This window comes from Epinephelus fuscoguttatus, linkage group LG23 (genome assembly GCF_011397635.1).
Source record: "Epinephelus fuscoguttatus linkage group LG23, E.fuscoguttatus.final_Chr_v1".
NCBI classification, from domain to species: domain Eukaryota; kingdom Metazoa; phylum Chordata; class Actinopteri; order Perciformes; family Serranidae; genus Epinephelus; species Epinephelus fuscoguttatus.
The window spans coordinates 20,326,096-20,346,660 of NC_064774.1; the positions used below are offsets into that span (position 1 = coordinate 20,326,096).

Below are 20,565 nucleotides of genomic sequence, written 5' to 3' on the forward strand. Positions count from 1 at the left end.
AAATCACAAGCTGACGTCAGCTGGTTTCAAAAGTAGATAAAAACACAAAACATCGTAAACAGAGTATTCAGGACCATCTGCCTGAGGTTTCTGCTCACAGGGATCGCTTTTACATACCTCACAATTTGAAATTTAAGCCACATTTAACATGAACATCTGTACAGTGTGACATTATATAAATGACAGAGAATAAAAAGCACAATAGTTCCCACTTAAGTCTATATAACACAAAACGGTTGGGAACCATTCCAGTCAGTGTATATGTTTTTAGCAATAGGATGTGCGTCACACTGTGGACTTACCTGCTTTTTATCAGTTGCAGGGACATGACTGAAGTATTCACAGGCCTGCCAGAACAAGATATTCTCCTCACTGAATTCTTTCTTGAGAAATTCCTGTGGAGACACACATTACCAGAGTTTCGAGATGATCTCAAACTGGTGATCATTTCTTTCTCATCTCTCCAGTGCTGTTGTTTTGGAGACCAGTAGTGAGGAAAGAAATTATTGGGTGTAATGTTGTGAACAAGATTGGTGTAAGTGTAGGCGTAGGAGAGTGTAGGCGCACAGAGCGGCTCTGATCAGTGTTGAGGGAAGGTGAGGAGCGAGGTGGTTCTGGGACGCCAGAACTTGATGTTGAGCCTTCTGAAGGTGTTGTGGGCTAAATTCAAAGACACATCTTTTATGTGGGAGGCAATATAAATGAGGTGCCTGTACTCAGTGAGGTTGGAGAACTGGTTCTGAACTTGAACTTAATTCAAGTCAATATAAATCAAGATTTGTTAAAAAGCTGTTTCAAATGTGTTGTAAATCTGAACTTACTGCGTTTCAAGCCATATAGTGATACAACAAAATATAATAACAACGCAAATAAAAATAAATGCATGAAGGAAGGTTGTCTGTATAAGAATGTCTAAGAATGCAGCACTCCAATCTAATTAGGTTTCCTTTCCTTCTCCAGTTGCATGCTATGAATCAAAACAGCGCTTCAATAAGAAACAGAAGCCGAATCAATAAAACCCAAACAACACACAACCCTACTGCAATTCTTAAATCTGAGGCACCGAAACACTTCATATGTCAGCTGTTTTTCACAACACTGTTGGTGAAGTCTGACTGAATTTAATCAACTTTTGAAAACTTTTCTTACCGAGAAGTAGCGCACACCCACTGGATCCTGGAGGAGGCGCTCGAAGCAGCCGGCCCAGCTGGCTACGCGCTGCTCCGGAACCCCTCGGAAACTGCCTGCTCCTGGAAGACTGCCATTACTGTTCAGGCTGCTCTGGCTGCAGCATCCCTGCAACTGGACTCCACTATAGTCTGCAAGACGCAGAGAGCGAAGTGAAAAGGTTAGAGGACGCTATGTTAAAGGGTAATTTCAGCTGGAGGGACTGTTAGAGCTACTTTCCTGTTTGCCCTTTCAACCTTCTAAATATTCCTGCATCTTCCCTTTGGACAATTTTACCTTTTTGAGAAGGCAGACTGAGTTAATTTAATCCTTAGAGGAGAACACAGGTTTCATAAAGACTTTCTTCTAAGACACTACAAACAAAATGTATCTTGTATGGGCACAGATCTTCAAAAGGACCTCACAAAAGCAGATATGTCAATGATTTTTGGAGATGTATTGAACAAATTAACCATTTAACTGAACACAAAAGGCACCATTAAAAAAATGATATTAACAATTTAAAGTGAAGTTTAAAATGTTAATATCAATTAACATTAACATTTTAAAGTGAAGTTTACAACTGATACTCTCTTAACTAACTCAAAAAATCCCTGAGTGCAATAATGCAGTTTTTTCTCCATGTGTTTATTGATTTAAAAACAGTATTTTGTGCAGCTCTAGTGCTGATTTAACTAATGGCAACTGCTACACCAAAAACTGTCACTACAGTCTTCAACTATTTCCATTAGTGCACATGTTTTGCCTGGGTCTTGACCTTGGAATTTCGCACACTCCACCAAGTCCAAGTTGACTGATTTGTCGGGCATCATGATATGACACAGATGTTTCTCAGTTAAAATAAAAATATACTAATGAGCACTACAGTGGGACTCAATCAGCCAATCAGCATACTGGAACCGATGAGGAGTCATATGAACAATGGCGAGTGCTACAGATTTGGTCCCTGTTTACTTCCTGTCAGCAACTGCAGCAGGAAATACACTTGGACCCATTTAGAATGTTTATGTTGTCAAGTTTGAAATCATCTATAGACAAGATAAACGCTGCCACCCAGGCTGTTCTGAATCAACTTGTCTCCTCAATATCGCCCGACATCGTGATTTGTTTTGCGTTGCTCCGCTCCACTATGAAAACCTGGCAAACCAGGTATGTTGGCATGACTACACATCAGTGTGGACTCAAAATGAAGTTAGATTCAGGCAGATAAGTTGGTCCCACAGAAATCGGTTAGAGTGGACACAATGTCAGACTGAAGATGAGAACAGAGTAACGCAGGCAATACAAGTTTGGCTTACAGAAATTGCAGGAAAGCAATTTAATAAAAGTTTTGATCCTATTTGAGTTAAGAGAGGGAAGAACTTGTCATAAAATTATCTAGACACAATGTGGAGCCAAAAGGTGCCTTATAACTGCACCAAACATAATTACAAACACACACTGGATCAGACTATAAGCTAAAGGTCAAGGGATAAAAAAGATGAAGGCTAATGGCTCTTTACTGTACCCTTTGCTACACCTCTCACTGCTGAACGCTACACATTAAGTGAATGTCAAAGTTCAAAATATGTTGTGTGGGAAGTGTGGAGCACAAGGCTAACAGATCTGATTGCATCTCGAGAAACAGCAGATGTCAGTCAGTTAGTAAGAGAGGAGCAAAGGGGGGGGCAGCGGGGAGAGGACGCAGAATAAAAGGGAGAAGAAAGAGAGGAGACATGGCTGATTAAAGGGACACAAAAAGAGAGGAGAGCGGGTGAGGATCCAGGAGCTGCTGGTCAACTAAAGTGGGGGCTTTGGCCTGCACAGTACCTGCTATCATGGCAGCAGATGGCCACTTTAGTGCTGTGGGCCGAGCAGACAGGGAGTAAAAACAAAAAAACACAAAAGGATCACAGTGAGATTTGTTACAGATACATAGCTGTTGTCATCCTGTTGAGAGTCAACTGGTTGGCATGGGCAACTGTGTATAAACACAGTGTATATTTGCTGTTGAGAACAGAAATGTTAGCTAGGTCAAGTAAGATACAATGCTGCATCTTGCCAATACGCCTGCACAGGAAGCAGGGTGGATTTACAAATAGGTGTAGTTCAACTGTGGCGAAATAAAAGTAGTGCAAATAGCGCATGATGTCACAATCAGCCTTACAGTGAGGTCTTTCAGATTATTACTAAGGTGGCCTCTACATGACCTTTTACAGTATATATTAGTCTCTCAGCAGTTAGTCCAACTGAATGAGTTGATGAGTCATTAAAAACACATGGGCTTTGGGTAAAGTATGACAATCTGAGATGCTGTGGGGTTTTCTTTTTTTACAATATGAGGCCAAATGGCTGGTTTTCCCTGTGCCGCTGAAAGACCCTGTCTAAAGTTTGCTGACAAGCCATTTGTTTGGACATGGTTTAATGTATTAGGACCGAGGCTGTGGGAGACGTGTTTACCACATTGTGTGCAGCTCACTTAATGAGATGGGCTTTAGAAAGCAAACAGCCGTGCATGTCTGATGCGCATCCACAGTGAAAGGAGCGGAGCTGCAGCCCTCACCGCAGCCTCGGTCAGCCTGTTAGCAAATGTTATTAAAAACTGCTATGAAAAGGGAGGACCAGACAGCGTGTACGCTAGCCCCGACTGTAACCCAAAACACACTCGGCAAACATCCTTTGTTAATGAGGCATGCTGCCTACAGTGAATACATCATCCTGGCTACGTCTTTTTATTAGAGCATTTTATTGAGCAACTACAAAGTTCTGTTTTGAGGGGAGAGTGGAAAAGGGGAAATAAAAATGCAAGACACTGGAAAAGCTCGACAAAGCAGTGCAAGCTGGACAAGATCAAACAGTTTCACTGTGTTAGTAAAAGGGGATGATTAAGAAAAAGTCTTTAGATCTTGTTAGCCTTACATAGCAGACATTATTTTCCACATATCAAATAAAATGGTTTAGATTTTTAAATTTTCTGTGAGTTTAAAAAGTAAAGGAATTGTACTCACCACCATCTGAGGAAGCAGCAGACTGAAAGAGAACAAAGAGAGACATGAGTGAGAGGTTGCCCTCATGACCTCCTGTGCTGAGAAAAGAGACTGAAGATAGCAGAGTCTCCTCAGGCATCCCACCAGTCGCTCTGAGGTGTGTGTCTTTGTGGTTTGCGAGTGAGAGTGTGTGTGTGCTACTGGGAAAGGGTTGGATCTCGGGTCCTCACACAAGGCCATTAATTTGTAAGTGGGTGGACCCCAGGCCTCTACCACACACAGCTGTTCACACCTCCACACCAGGACCCACCCTTTATTTTATATTATCCTCACACACACACACACACACACACTCACACGGCTCTGAATGTGTGCATTCCTGCTAACTGCAGTCACAAAGATCAGAGCTCATCAAGGCAGAGCTACTTGAGAGGCCATCACTGGCTATAATGGTCCTCTTTTCACTTGCTAATTCAAGGAATGAGTGCTTCATGCATGTGCAAGCGTCCCTGAATAACATGCAAACAGCACCTCTGGTGAGCATGAAAATTTCACTGTGACAACGTTCCATAATTGGGTGCAATTATAGCCGGGGAAAGATGCTAGATAAACACCACCCGTGTGTGATCTAGTGATGGATCGACAAATATTTACTTGGCAATACTCTCAGCTGAAATCACTGCCTTAGCTAAAACCTGTTAGCATAATGTTGGTTAGGCTAATGAAGAGATTAAAAGCCTAAATTGTGAAACTGCCGTCGCAAATATAATTAAATGCAGGGGAGGATATGAGAGGCGCATCTTAGGGTTCTGTCCAAGAACACTCGCAAAAATCGGTGCGTTGGAGGATTCATCTGAAAAGGGGAGACTATTTCCAGAAGAGTGTTTTCTGAGCTGCCACTTCAAAGTGTGAATATCCAAGGCTGATAATACCTCTAAACAAGGCTCTTACTGCCAGGCTGGAGCCTTGGTGTGAGCAGTACATACAGTTTGTACTTTAGTGAAATTGCATAATACTAGACTGAGAGCTGCAATATTACAAAACAATGAAAATTAACACAAATGATGCACCCTGGTGAGACTGTTTGGTTTCAAATGTAAAACAAGGACACGGTTTCAACAATTCTTGAGAACAGGGACGAATCATGTCCTATCAAAGAAACCCTTAAGATTATAACTTATCAACACATTAACTTAGTTTCTAGAGTGAAACATTATTTTTTTGAGGATGTATATGTATGAAAAAATATGATTTAGGCTACAAGATAATTCAATCTGCTTTCATTTTTTTTAAACTTTGGATTTGCCCTGTGCCAGGCAAGAGCTTAAAACTTTAAACAATTAAAAAATGTGGTAAAAGCCCTTAAAGTCTTCAACTTACTGCACATACTGATATCATCTGCGTAAAAATGCTGCTACTACTGCTACAGTCATCTTTGTTGGCCCTTTAAGATGCATCTCAGACTTTTGTCAACAGATTTCCACAAACACGTAATTTAATCAGGCATAAAAGAGGTTAGCGATATCTCAAGTTCTCCTATCTCACTTCCTGGTTTCCAAAAAGGCAGGTATGCTATTAAAGTACTGATTATCTTTCTATTTTTTGACAAATTCATGAAATAATATTGCTATCTGGTGTGTCTCAACCATAACATGCCAACTCTATAGTCCTTCTCAATTAAAACTTAAAAATAATTCTGGTTTAAACATGAGTATTTTGACTAGCATTAAGAGAACTCTTCGCAACTCTGAAAAATAAAATGGCTGCCCATTACGACTGCTGTGAATTTAATAAATATATAACATTTTGTCAACTTTGTAAGACGTCAACTCTGACATCTACATGTAAGCTATTCAAAAAAGAATTAAATCACTGGGAGGTTGGCCCATTGAAAGGTTTAATAGTCACGACTTTGATCTTTTAAATCATATTTTCCCAGAGTAATTGAAGAGTAATAATAAACCCCCCAAAATGTGAGGTGTCTTTCTCTCATGAATGAGTGCTTTGTTTTCCTGTCTGATTTTACAGTAGTTTTTCAGCTTGATCACAGCTCAGACTTCTTGAGAACCAGGTCATTGTTCACAGTTTTTGTTGCTGCCACTGGTCGTCTGAAGGCAGGCGACGTAACTGCGGTCATGTGATCTGACGTGACGCTTCGTTCCATTTTGGGAGTGACCACATGTAAAAGCTCTATCAGACACAGACCGCTAAACCACTAATTGTCTGTCAGAGCCTCTTTACAACTGCGCTGCTGCTGAGTCCAACCCCCATATAGTCAACACCCAAAAGCCTCCCCTTCTGTGGTGGCTAGCATGTGTACAGTAATCATGGGCGGGTAGGACGAGGACCAACATGAAGCCGAAACAGAAGAGAGAGAACACCCACTCCATCTGTCTGTCCCTTAGGGTCTAAAAACGGCAAAACCTCAAGCCCTAAATATATAGAGTGTGGTTCAGTTTAAAAAACAAGACAGACATCACACAATTTGACGTAAATGTCGGTTTTGAAGAAACAAAAGGTCTCCAGACATTGAAATTCTGAATTGGAGTATTCAATTCTACTTTTAAAGTTCGATTTTACCTCTAAGGTGACAAATATGATAGATGTGAATTTCTTCAGAACATCCTTTTATTCACAGACATATGATACGAGTGGGAGCGTTACAATTAATCATAATGAATGCTCCTCTTTAAAAGCATGCTAGTGTCAGAGGAGAATTATGTTGATGACAAATATGTCATGAGTTGCGTAAGGAGGCTAAAGCGTCTGAATGAACTGGAAATGTTGCAAAATCCTGCTACTAGTATGGCAAATGGCTTTTCTAATGAATTATACTAAAGTTCTTAAATGGAGCAACTAAAAATATTTTCATTGTTGATTCATTTGTTTATTTATTTTTTCAAATAAGGGCTGGGGAATATGTAGAAAATCGAATATATTATATAATCTTACATCACTTTACTGTAATGTAGCCTTTTAAACCAGGAAAAGACAACACCTACATGATCTAAAATCTAAGACGATATCTAGTCTCACGATATCACGATATAATCAGGGTTTCTACAGCTTAAGGCATGTTAGAAACAAAAAACTTCTTAAGACCGGTTCATGGTTTTTTTTTCTTCAGTTACTTAGAGTTAGGGACAATTTTCTTATATCATTAAAAAAAAGCTTGGTCATTTGTCATTTGATTGGATGTTGTATAGGAATACCGGTATGTGTTTTGTTTTGTCACGTCATGATCTGCGTGACGTTAATGCAACAGGCAGTCTGTAAATTAAAATAAATAGACGTTACCAATTATTTTGAGATTTTATAATGCCACTACTGAATTAAAAAACACTCATAAAATCCTGCGTCCCAAGTCGTATTTTTAAGACTTTTATATGGTTGATTTAAGACATTTTAATACCTACTAAGGCTTTATTTTTTAAATGTATATTTAAATGCCTTTTTTGACTTTTTAAGGATCAATGGGAACCCTGATTGTGCCGACAAATTGCCCAGTCCCATTTCAAGTAATGATTGTTTGCACTATAATCTGACAAAGTTGTGAAAAATGCATGTCCAAAACCCCCAAACATTCAGTTTACAGTCATATAAAACTGAGAAAAGCAGCAAACTTGCACCTGAGAAGTTGTAAACAACAAATGTTTGACTGTTTGACAAATGACCTAAATGACAAATGCATTATCAAAGTTAATTTGTAGATCATCTTATCAAGTACTTTTATATAATATGACATAATGACATCACACTTGTAAAAGTTGACCAGGCAGGGCTGGTAAATATACAGAGGGTAATGTGTGTATGTTTGCATATACGAGGCTGCAGGGGTTAGACCACACACATTACTTCCTCGCCCACAAGTTCCCTGCAAAAACGAGGCCGCAGTGATGACCCAGGCACACCATCACCTCCTGTCCACACACTCTCTTCCTCTGTTGACACCTCTGGTGACGAGCCGGTGCACCATGGGTGGCTCTGCCGTACTACAGACCCTCTTTGATCCTTTTCATATAAGGCTGAATTGCAGAGATCCCATTTCCCAGCTGGAAGGGAGGCTGTTATCAACCAAATGGACAAAATCACAATTCAAGTCACAGCGAGTACCCTGGCTCCAAACGGAGCAGGATTTGGCTCTCCGGTTGGAAAACGCACTCCCAGCTTTACTGTGGTACAGCCCCCACGCCGTACAGTCTGGCATCCCGAGACACCACATGCTGAAGGAACGTACATGAACCCACCAAGACAGATTTATGTGTGTGATCTGAAGTGAGCCACCGCAACAAAAACACACTTTCGCAGGTGTTAAATAGTTGAAGGATAAGCCGCAGTCACACAAATGTTAATGTCACCCATTAACACCTCTCGTGGAGTGTATTTCTCATCTTTTAAAAGTGATTTCTTGTATCTTTTGGACTTGTTTAGGCATGTTCCTGCCTTGAAAAACTGGGTTGTGATGTACCCTCTTCACCACAGTCGCATTGAAACAGCCTCTTCTAAACTTTTACACAAGTCAAGGCTGATTCTAGCACCCCACAAACAAACAACCACGAGTCCCCGCCGCTTCAAACAGCTGTTCTGAGTGGGAAAGAGACGAGCGACAAAGAGGGAGATTAATGAGAAAAGCAGCTGACTGAACAAAAGGAGTCTCCCGGCTTCATACAGAGGAGGAAGAGGAGGCTCGCTCGGCAAACCACAGTTTACTTACAGTGTTGAAGTTCCAGGTCCTCTTGAAGGAAAGTCTCTTTTTGAGACTCATTGTTCCCTCGTCTGCTACACCAGCAGCACACAGACAGATTGTGTGTGTGTGTGTGTGCAAACGCATACCTGAACATTCCCCACCCAAAACTCTGCAAACCATGTCTGTACAAGTCGGAGAGAGGGGAAGAGAGGGAGGGTGAGAGAGGCAGAAATCTGACAAGGTACTGGACAGAAAGAGAGAAGAAGAGGAGAAGGAGGAGGAGGAGGGGAGGGGGTGAGAAGGAGGAAAGAAAGATTTCCTTACTCCGCAGCTGTTGCCATAGCAACCCGCCCGACAATACATACAGCCGCTGCCACAGTGGCATGAAGGAATCAGATGAATTAACCCCCCCTTTATTCCCCTCACAAAAAAACCCACACACTAGCCATGTCAAAACCACATCGGCCTTCCCCCCTCTTTGTTTCCAGTTGGGGCACTCTCTCTTTACTTGAAAGAGAGAAGAAATACCCAGTCAGTTCAAATTGAAACCAGATGAATTTTGTTTAATCAAAATAAAAGTTTGGTAGCCCACGAGTTGAACTCTGAGCTTCATTATCCGCTGTCACAGGGAACCATTCTTACTCCTCCAACGTTAATCATGTCAATTGGTGTTTTCTGCGAGCAATTTAGCTCATGTACCGGCAAAAGAAAATTGGGTTTTATTCTGGCATCACTCCTCGTCTCTCCGCCACAGCGCTGTGCCTCCACATTTCTGGCAAATCTCTACAATCAGCACGCTGACTGTTTTCAGACCAACTATTATTCTTGAAGCACTGGTGGCGCGTTCGGAGGTTTTCCCGTGGCACATGAGCTGGCATTCTTTGGGCCTAATTTTGCCATAAATAATGGATGAGATACAGTGTTTATTAACAGCGTGGTTTTCACAGTAGATTTCTCCTGTTTAATTGGATTTTCTCACGGTCTGTCACTTTGAAAATTGGATGTTTGTCATATGTGCACGGCTGTGTTGATGGTTCGGAGGGGGCAATCACAGATGACACCCCAACTCAGGAAGGGTGTGTGTTCATGTATGTGAACACATGAAAGAGAATAGGCCTCAGTAGGCTTATAGCATACTAGCTTGTACAGTGTGTTTAATGGCACGGAACTGCACATGTGGATATATAACAACACAACACTTTCATATGTTGCACATGGCTGTACACACATATAAAGTGTGAAGACTGAAAACAAGAGAGGTTAAGAATGAAGGTCAAATTCGAAATACTTTCCCACCTCTACACACCTGGCCTAGTGCTGCATAAAGTGAGGGTGCTTGTTGAATTGTAGATCTTAGATAGTTAGAAGATTGTTGGCTACAACCTCTCCAATCTACCATGAGTCAGTCCACAATAGCTTAACAAGGGAACTGCATTTTTTCACACAGAGCTAAAATCAGTCTCAACTAAGGGGCAACCTCTGGAGCTGACAAATGAAGCCAACACTGAGGTGCCAAAAACTGCACTTCCTCAACCTCCATTTTTAGAGCAGCAGCAGAAACGAACATGTTTACAGCCTGATGCTGTTTTGGCCTTTATAGTTAATTTCCCCATTGGTGTCAACAGCATGCTGGGTGAATCTTCATATAATTCATCTGTTTAAGTGTTACTAAGGCTTAAAGTTAAGCATAATTAAGGGTGTGGCTACTTTGAGTGACAGATGGGTGCTGTTCGTTGACGTCGGCTACAACGGTGACAATTGCTGTGGTTGCTTAAGTAATGTAACCATGGCATAACCCCAGATTCAAAGAGTATCACCGGAGCTGTTGCTATTTCAGTGTGTTGTCAGTTCATCAAGTTTGACTGTAACATTTTGGTACCTCTAAAAGTCTTGTGCAGTGTTTGGTTGTACTTAAAAGACCCTCCAAGGATCGAGATATTGGGGGATTAAGAGGCTTCTAGCGGTGACAATTACTGAGATGCAACCAGCTGAAACTTCTCACAGCTAGAATTCCTTCAGTGTTCATTTTTCGGGAGGTTTTTACCAGGAGCCGAATTATCCACAGAGGTTTCCTCCTCCTCAAAACAAAGTATTTAAACTGGTAAAAACACAGAATAAGCAGTTTCACAACACAAACATCGCCTGTTTTTCAATAGCAAACATTAGCATTAGCATTAGCAAAGTTAACCATAAACTGTCGATGCACTATGCTGACCAAGCTAGCAGCTAGCGTTAGAGTCAGCCCCACCCTCTCGTCCAAATAAGGTCAATTCTGAAGGTCAAAATGCCAGACTCGAGGCGTCAAATCGGAAACAGGTGATGTCACAGTGGCTACATCCATTATTTTTATACAGCCTACGGTCTGAATGTGGCCTTAGATGATCCAGTGAGTACTTCATGTGATGCATACTGAGGCCTAAATAAAGAGAGAAAAAAAGCTGTGTTCCAGTTTTATTTTACACATCACTTCAAATTGGATTTTTAGTACATATTGCATTCATACAGAAAATGTAGCAAAAATCAATTAACTTTATTTCTGATTGTGCTTTTAAGGCACTCCAATGTCCCATAATGCAAGGCACAAAAGACCTAAACAAGCTACTTGCAGCTGGAAAAATTGACAACTAATTGCGAACAGCGTTGATACAGCTCCAGGAACATCTCAGAAATATAAAGTAAGGTATTAAATCTCCGGAGGAAGATCTTGTGTTCTTTTTCCAAATCTGAATTGGCAGTAGCTCTCCAAAGCCGTTGATGTTCATCAGCGCACGTGTTGTATCATTTCCTGTCAGTACAATACGGTACATTCATTTAAACCATTACACTATTCAGATAATTACATAATGTATACTAACTGCAACACAGAAGGAGAATGTGTATGCTTTCCTGTGCAGATAAAAATCAGTCATGCAGTAATTAGAAGCTATTCTTAGTGCTGAGATGAGTCATCCGCAACTGTGGTCCCAAAATCACAGGACACAGAAAAGCCTGCAGGTATATTTTTGCCCTTTGACCTCCCTGAGGCGGAGTGTTCACTGCAACCAGGTGAGCATGTCTATAAGCACATAACAACAGTAAAGCATGTTGGAACTCTTCAAACCAAAAGGCCTCCAGGAAAAGCATGTCTTGCTTCAGTGTTGCTTGCCGATAACTCTACTGCTGCAAAGAAAATCGGTTTTCACGTGAGCTCTGAGCCCCCACTCGAATTAATCAATTTGTGAAACCTTTCCAGACAGGCTTTAGAGCGACAACGAGCGCTGCTTGTCAGAAGACCTTACTAATTGCATGTCAACTTCTCCACCAGGCAATCTTTAGAGAAGACGGAAAATAATCTGGGCCTGCTATCTGTGGCAGACGACAAACTATTCCCTGACAATAACATCAAGAAAGAGCCTCGCATGGAGGGAACTTCCTTTTGAGGGAGAGTGGGGCGAGGGTGCGGCGACTGATAAGATGGAAGAGACATTTCTTTCCCAACCAAGCAAAGAGTGTGTGGGGGAGAGAGAGGGACTGACTTAGAGAATTTTGAAACTCCTCTGACAATATCTGAGTGAAGATAGTGCAGACAGACAAGCTGGTGTTTGATTTTAGGAGGTTAAGGAGGATCCAGTGTTTTTATTGTGGGAAATCTTGTTTGTCACAACAAATCTGCCAGACGCTCTATCACATTAGCAAGGATCTGATGAGGTCAGCATGCCTGTGTGATGCTAGGGGGGCAGGAATGGTAAACAATGTGAACACAATTAGTGTCCTCTTAGATTTCCTATCTGCATTATATCCATAGTTCAAGGGCTGTGAAAGTCTATATCGAGTTCCTTCAGACAACAACATATTTTCATGGCATATCTTATAATATGTGGCTTACGGTCATGCTCCGTTGAGAAATCCTATTTTTGTCATGAGAGCCTCAGAAATGATGCCAGGGGGCGAATTTAACTTCACTTATGATCTAATTTAGTTTCACATGTTCTGGGAAATAATTCGATTTTTATTTTTACTGGAAAGAAGGTGACAGCAGGAGACATGTGACGTAAGCATTTGGGGTTTCATTTTTAGACAAAGGGTAATGAAGTTATTGCAAAACAAAACATTTAAAAAATGTGTCTCATGGTGTATCCAACTTCAGATTCAAAACCTGCATTTAACCAAGCAATGCTTCAGCAAAGGGATTATGTCCTCCAAATTTTGGCTAAATCTGTATGTGTTATCTTACAAACAAAGATACAGGGGTGAAAAGACACATCCTTCAGCTCTGCGGGTGAAGGTCATTATCTCACCCAGCTAGCATTGTAAACAGATGAGTATTCACTTGATTGTAAGAAAAGATTACACATTTAAGGCTCAGATTCACAAGAAAACCTTGTAAAATCTTGTCATGTTATCTACGCAAACAGAAGAGACTGTCTCAGGGCTCAAGTGGGAAGCCAACATTTCTGATTCAATCATGTTGATCTCTGAAGAGTTTAATCTAATAAAACAGGGAGCTACGATTAAACAAATAAACAAAGATCTTCAATCAAACCATACAATGATGCTGGCCCTCGGCCCCGAGCCCCAAGAGTCCAGACTTGTGCAGAGGCGTCTCTTAAATGTAATCCCCTAAAATAACAAGTGGGTTGTTCTCAATGTCTTTAAAGACACGAGTGATTTGCATGCAAACAGAGGCCATCTCCACAATGCGTTTCATCTCTTAATCCCTCCGATCGGCAGTAATCTACTGCCTATTCCCCAACTCTAACTGGTTAGCCACAGCAGATGGGCACGGCTCTGCTCCAGCCTGGATTAAAGTGGCATTACTATGATTTGTGCAGTGCTGCCGGTGTGCATGTGTGTGCTCGCCACTTGTTGCTGATAAAAAGTCTGACAGGGAGTACTAGCATTCCTCTGGATGGAGATGTTTACCTTTTTTCCCTCCGCTGCCCTACTTCTCGCGGGGTCAGGAACGTGACGCTTTAACCAATATCAGGATTTGTCTTTCCCAACTTGTGACGACAATGTGAATTCTGATCTTAGCCAGTGTCAACTCTGCCTGAACCTGCGCAGCTCATGGCATCAGAATCACTACCTGTAGCTTAACTGTGAAGCCTAAAGGCATGCATTAAAATACGACGTTAATTCCCTCTGTTGTGTTGAAGTAACAGAAAAGAATGCTAGGTTAGAGGAAATGCTATGAGTAACAAATAAATTACATTTCATTTACAAGGCACAGCTAAACAAAAATAGAATAACTTCAGAGAGGGAAACTAGACCCAGCCACCACGACCCCTCCCATCTCAATTTATTATCATAGAGAAAGGGCTGCGCTCACAAGAGCCTGGAGGGCCTGAGGTGGCTAAACCACATGAGATACCACCACACCCTATTACCGCTCTCTTTCTCTTCCATAAAAAACACCAGAAATGGACTTTCCAACCTGAAACCAGACACTTGTAATTAGCCCTGTGAGGTTTTTACGCCAAAGCAACTCACACGAAAGCTCAGTGTACAGTATTTCAAGTAGTCTGGGTGCTTGGGTACATTTGTTGTGTGATGATAAGGCCAGGATATGGATGACTATCTGCCTCCTGCTAGTGTACAAGGCTATTTGTTGCCACTGACAAGGAACTGGCATAACTGTACACTTCCTGTTTAGGTCCCACTGACCTCACACCCCACTGCTAATCCTTTTACTCATGCACACAACCTGAGCTGGGTGAGTGAGACTGGGAGAGCAGGGAAGGCAAGTTTGGATTAAGTTGATCCCTTTAGGCTAAGGGCTATAGGATGGCATTTTATCTGTTAGGTACTTGGCATGGCGACAAGTCACATTGTCTACACACAACACATATCTTAAAGAAAGACTTATTTGTCTTTATCATGTGTATTAACTGGTCACCTTTTACTTAAACATGTATTTCATAACATGACAGTCATTCATCACTGCATCGAGCTAGTTAATGTTAGCTGTTAGCAGCCAGTGATCGGAGCTAACACCTTATGGAGGTTGGATTGAGTTATATTATGATACAGTCAAGTTCTAAGTCATGTGTCAGCTATTGATCAAACTGATATAAACATGGTTATCAGTTTCAGCCCAGAATTTCACAATGGGTGCATCTCAGGAAACCTTTTTATCTTTCGCTGTTAGAAATACCATGACACATGGTGAAGGTCAAGACATGAACAATGTGTAGTGTTCTCTTGAACCTAAAGCACTGAGGTCATGCAATACCAAAGCTATATAAACAGATATATCATATTCCTCAATGCTGACCACAGGCTGGAGATGTTATAGAAATAGTTCACAAGGGAAAGTTAGTGTTTAGACTGCCAGAGCGGAGTGCGCCAAGCCAATCCCTCACAATCACAGGGAGAGTAACTTGGCCGCCCCAACAATCCGTGTTTATGACTTCCACGGTGCGGAGTAGACAAGGCTTTGGCCTGGTTCTGCAGCATCTTGCGCCAACACAAGGTCAAAATGATACCCACTACTACATTCACTTTCCGAGCCTCCCTGCAAGCCTCTCTGGTTCAAACAAGGCGAGCTGTCTTGCTCAATGTCTCTAAGACGCAAAGCAAAACGCGCCCTGACGTCGTCTGAGCTACAGGTGTGAGGTAAAGAGTTGAGCATGACGAGCGGCCCACTGTATCCCAGACATGTCTAAACTGTTACCAGGGAGGTGATAAAAGACTTTGGCACTTCTAAAGCCGTTCCTTGTTGAGTAACCTCCACACCCTTGGCAGTAGATTCTCTTTCAGTGAAGCAGAGAAATTTAATAATAGTACGACTGAGGAAGGTAAACAGTGTGTGGGGAATGAATCACCTCCAGAAGTTGTGTATCACATCCACAGACGTCCTGGTTCATACACTCTTTCCTATAGCCAATCAACACAGGATGATGAAAAGCTGTGTGGTTAACTAAAAAAATACATCATAATCCTGAATGTCGATAGATGATGTCATAGCGTTGGTGTGACAACAGCCAAGAGCGGAGCTGCAGTGCATCTCCGTCCAGGGATGGCGAGGCAGCGGGTATTTTCCGTGGTCACAGTTTGGTCAAACAGCGAACTCAGCAACCACAGCCACATCTGGTCATCTGGTTATTGGCTGTTGCATATTCATACTTGGAGCAGCTGGACAGTTAAACAACTTCTACTCAAGTTTTGTTGTGTTAATATACAGTTTTTCCAGTCGGTGGGTTTGGAGAGAGAAGCCCGTGTGATTGCAATAAAACCCTCTTGCGGGAGGAGAGAGGAAGAGGAGGAATCATAGTGGAGACATTCGGAAAATGTCAGGCTGTTTAGTCTTTGCATCCTATAATGCTAGCCTAAGGACACATTTTGTGAGCGCAACTGTCCACCCACACTCAAGAGCTGGCCATGTGATGTCAGCCAGATAAAAGTGCGTCGTGTTCTCCTGCCTCTACAGCTAATCCCCTGGAACGCACTATTCCTGCTCATCTTCTCAAATTATAGCACTCACATCAAAAAATGGAGGAAAGAATTTATATAATCATGTGTGGCAACTCATTTTAGCAGCTATTACAAAATCAATAATAACCATAATTCAGCTTGTCAGTGAATATAGGTTGGTTGCTTGGATATACTGTACAGATGTTTCTTTAAAATGTACTGTATTGGCAGCAAAGATCATGCAGTAGTTATGCAGCACCAAAAAAAAAAGATGTCTTTTTGAAATAAGTGAATAAGAGGGCTGGTGAATCAGAGCGGGGACATGCCTGCACAAATGCAAAAAGGGCAAAGCAAAACCACAGGCAACCATTTCAAGTTCAAACTAAACTGCAGCTATTACATGATTACAAAATACGATGTGGAAGAACATCCACTGAGCATTTACTGACAACAACCTCAGATTTCTGTTTTATTCACACTGAATCTAACTTCTCCCAATGCCACCAACTGATTGCAAAAAGAGCCACCTATCAGGGCGAGCGCAACACAGCACACTTCATTCAAAGGCCCATAAGCGACCCTTGAAGTGCAGTTTATGAGAATAATCTTGAGTGACTTCACAGAACCCTTTTTAGTATAACGTCTAATTTAAAGTCAGCGTGCGTCCTGATATAGACGCTAGACCGCATTTTGCTGTATAGAGCAGCGCAGTGTGTGTCATACAGCACATGAGAGTTCAGCTGGCACTGGTCAAAACATTCCTCTGACAGGCCACACAAACTAACCACTGTATGCCGCTCAAAGGCTACAACAGGAGCTACAAAGAGCCCAAAGACGAAGAAGTAACGGCAGCGGGGAAGATGAGGCTGGCACTGACCAAACAGGAGAGAAGTGAAGACAGACGAAATAATGAAGACTTACGGAGTTGAGAGTCAAAGTTTGCTCCATGTATAGCGCTGTGTGCGTGCGTTTGGCTCGTCCTCAGCGCTGCTCCACACGCCTGGTGTGTGTAAACCAGTCCATCCGCTGGAGCTCCGCGGCGCGTGTGCGAGTCAGTGTTTGCAGTGCAGAGAGACAGAGCTCAACGGGGGAGGAGAGAGCGTGCAGGAGAGCCGAAAATCCTGACAGCTACTGGGAGTTCAAAAGCTCCCTCTCTCTTCCTCTGCTGCCGGTTCCTCTCTCTCCCTGCCTCTCCCTCCCTCCCTCTCTCCCTCTGCTGTAAATTCCTCCTCTTTCCCTCTCTGTGTCTTCATGCCCTCTCTTGGTTTCTGCTACGCCCACAAGATAGATATATTACCCGCAGGCGTGCAAACAGAGCTACTAATGTCTCCATACCTAAAACGAGAAAAGAAACTTCACGGTCACAGAGCATGAGAGGTGCCCCAAATTTCCCAGCAGGCACCTACAGTGCGCCTTAATAACACAATGTGCTTCAACTAACTCGAATTAACAGATGTTTTCACACACAGCAACACTTCAAAAGAGAGTCGGTGTGAACACGTGCACAGCTGCCTGCTAATTGTGTCATCTCTGCAAAGTTGAACACACTGTCATCTGCAGAATGTCTCTGGTGCAAGGCATCTGTTTGGCGCTGGGAACAAGGAGTCCGTGATGAGGAAGAAATAGGCTTGTAGTGGTGGAGTGGTGCGGTGGGATGTGGAAGCATTTGCATCAGGGATCTGCGTGGAATTAAGACAAAACGGCACATTCTTTGACATGCCCAAGCATAAGGGGATGTGACAACAAAGGCTCAGCGTGCATCAAAACAGCCTTCATCACAAGACGCAGGGAAAACCAATCAGCATAAACACAGAAATGTACGACAGTTTCCCCCTCTACTGAAGCAGAGAAACACAAACTGAAACGCATCAAAGAAGCACGAGATTACATATGTGCTGCTCTGCCTCTGTGCGTGGGATTGCAAAGGCTACATGTCACAGCCGTTGTAATGTGGAGAAAAATTTTAAATAACAAGCTCATTCCCATGTTAGCCACTGTGGCGCACAGCGCCAGCCATGGAAAAAGCAACACGGCCACACGCATCCAAATTGTCCTGGGCGAGTCCACAACATGCAGCGAGGCCATGTACAGGGGTTATCCGCAGGGGTCTGCCCTGAGCACTGATGGTGAACTCCAAAATAGTCTCACGGTGTCCTTGTGAGTCCAGATGCATGCACTGACTGAGAGCTTATCACATATTTTTGCTGAACTTGCCATGAGAACAGTCCCACAGAACATCCTCAATAATATACAAGCTAGAGAGTGCTGCAAAAACCAAACACTTCAACATCTCAAGTCTGTACCCACACTAGTAGCGCTGAATAGAAGCACAGAGTCATTTCAGGTCAACAGCTTAGTGTAGTTCATAGGCTTGATAGGTTGCTGGTGCTCCTTCTGATGTACAACACAGCCTTCAAAAGAAAAAAGTTCTCAGGCTTCACTTTCTGGCCCGTCTCTCCCGTCTGATGTACAGACACTTTGCAGAGAAGTTCTTGCTAAAGTAAAACCGACAACTCTCGCATGCATTTGCTAATGCTGTTGGATGGGCTTTGGTTCACTGTGGCAGGGGCTTTTAGAAGTGCACCATCTGATCCCTCACCATGAACCCAGGGTGAAGCTCAGCCCTTGAAACAAGAGCCCAGGGGCAAGTGCTAGGTGAGGATCTAATTGCCTTTGATAACCATAAAACATTCCCTGTGGCGTCATTACCTGGAGCGTATAAACCTACCATGACTTGAAGCCACACGGGGTAAATTACTGTTCTTGATTAGATGCGCTCTGAATACCTACATGAGCCGGATGCACCGTGAGAGCTGATTTTCTGATTTCTTGCATGTTATCTGGCAGGAAGTGGAGTGATATTATCTGCAGATATTACCTAATATTGCAGCAGGAATGCCATAGATATGTTTGAGGCACTTTAGGAACAGTGTTGCCGTTAGATAGTTACATAGTGTCCACCGGGAAGTAGAGGCAAGTTTTTGTTTCAACAGTAAAATATCCTGTTTGTCTTATGGGGAAATTGAACGTCTACCTCTTTTCATTCCTTCAACTGCTGCAGTCGATATGGCTCTGTGCAAAACAAACAGCAGATACCTCTGTTTGCACAGCAGTGACTATGTTCAACTGTTTGAATTGAAATAGATTCCTACTAGTGTTTTAAAAACTAATGTTTCCATTAAGACAGACGATTAATCATTATTCTGTTTGTCATCAACAGGTGTTATGATACATAAGACCCCTTGCATAATGTAACCAAGGAAACATGGGGATATACCATAGACTGTATAAAAATAATGAATGTAGCCACCATGATGTCACCCACTGGTTTGTGGATTCCTGTTTTGAAGCCTCTAGTCTGGCATTTTAGCCGTCACCGTCTTGGTTTTTTTTTGGGAGCCAGAAGTGACCAAATTGGGATGACAGGAAAGAGCTGTGGAGGCGCAAGGGGTAGATATGACTCATCGACTGTGGTGAAACCTCTTAGACGCTGGCTGCTAGCTTGGTTTACACGGTGCATTTACAGTCTATATTTAAAACCGTATTCTTATGATTTCGTGTGACTAACAAATTGACTGATAACTGTGATAATACTAATGTTCGCTAGCACAAAACAGGCTTAAATCTGTTAAACAGAATGTGCTTACTGGAAAAACTGAACAACCCACTCCTTAGAGGGTCTTTAAAGTGCAACCAAACGCTAAACAAGACTTTTATAGCAACCCAGAATATTAAATTTAAACTTTCACCTGCTCTGTGAATCTGGGGTAACAGCATGGTTGCGTTGTCTAATCAAAGTTGTTGCCTTGTTACCTGCACCAAGAACCACTGGTGCAGCTTGCAAATTTACGAAACCACTTGACAATGAGGAGTTTGAATTAGCCAGTTCTACACAATATATGCCCAACAATGAAAGATTTACTCTCTCAGTACTCAGTAATTCCAGCATCCCCAATCCAAGTCTTGTTTAACTATAATTATACACACAGCTATTCTATTCTATTTTCCAAAATACATAAATGCTGAACTCATCAGCCTACTTCAGCTGTTTTCAGTTAGTCTTTCAGTCATTAACTCAACAGCCAACATGTCAGAGCTTGATAGGGTACAAAAATCCTGTTCCCTATGATGCTCATGCACATGAGAAGCCAGAGTTTTTTTTTACATCAATATCAATGACACTTATTATACCAGCCTGAGCTTGCCTCTCCCTCTGTGTGTGTAAAGTCCAGGTAGTACTGCATGTGCACAAAACATAATGTTACAAAGGAACTGAAGGTGTAAAACAGACATCGCATCACAATACTACAAGTGTGAAAGTATATCGTGAAA

General features: G+C 42.3%; 1 protein-coding gene across 3 annotated transcripts in view; it reads right to left on the reverse strand.

The window, feature by feature from the left end:
• Positions 1-20,565, reverse strand: part of rgs12a (regulator of G protein signaling 12a) — a 46,609-nt gene that overhangs the window by 18,634 nt on the left and 7,410 nt on the right. For 2 of the 3 annotated variants that reach the window (XM_049568775.1, XM_049568776.1), the window contains exons 4-6: positions 4,176-4,197; positions 1,150-1,319; positions 303-395 (exon numbers count right to left, since the gene is read on the reverse strand). In XM_049568775.1, coding sequence (XP_049424732.1) covers positions 303-395; positions 1,150-1,319; positions 4,176-4,197 — 285 coding nt within the window. Of the gene's footprint in view, positions 1-302; positions 396-1,149; positions 1,320-4,175; positions 4,198-17,154; positions 17,460-20,565 lie in introns of those variants that run through there. The other variant, XM_049568777.1, reaches the window with a different exon arrangement.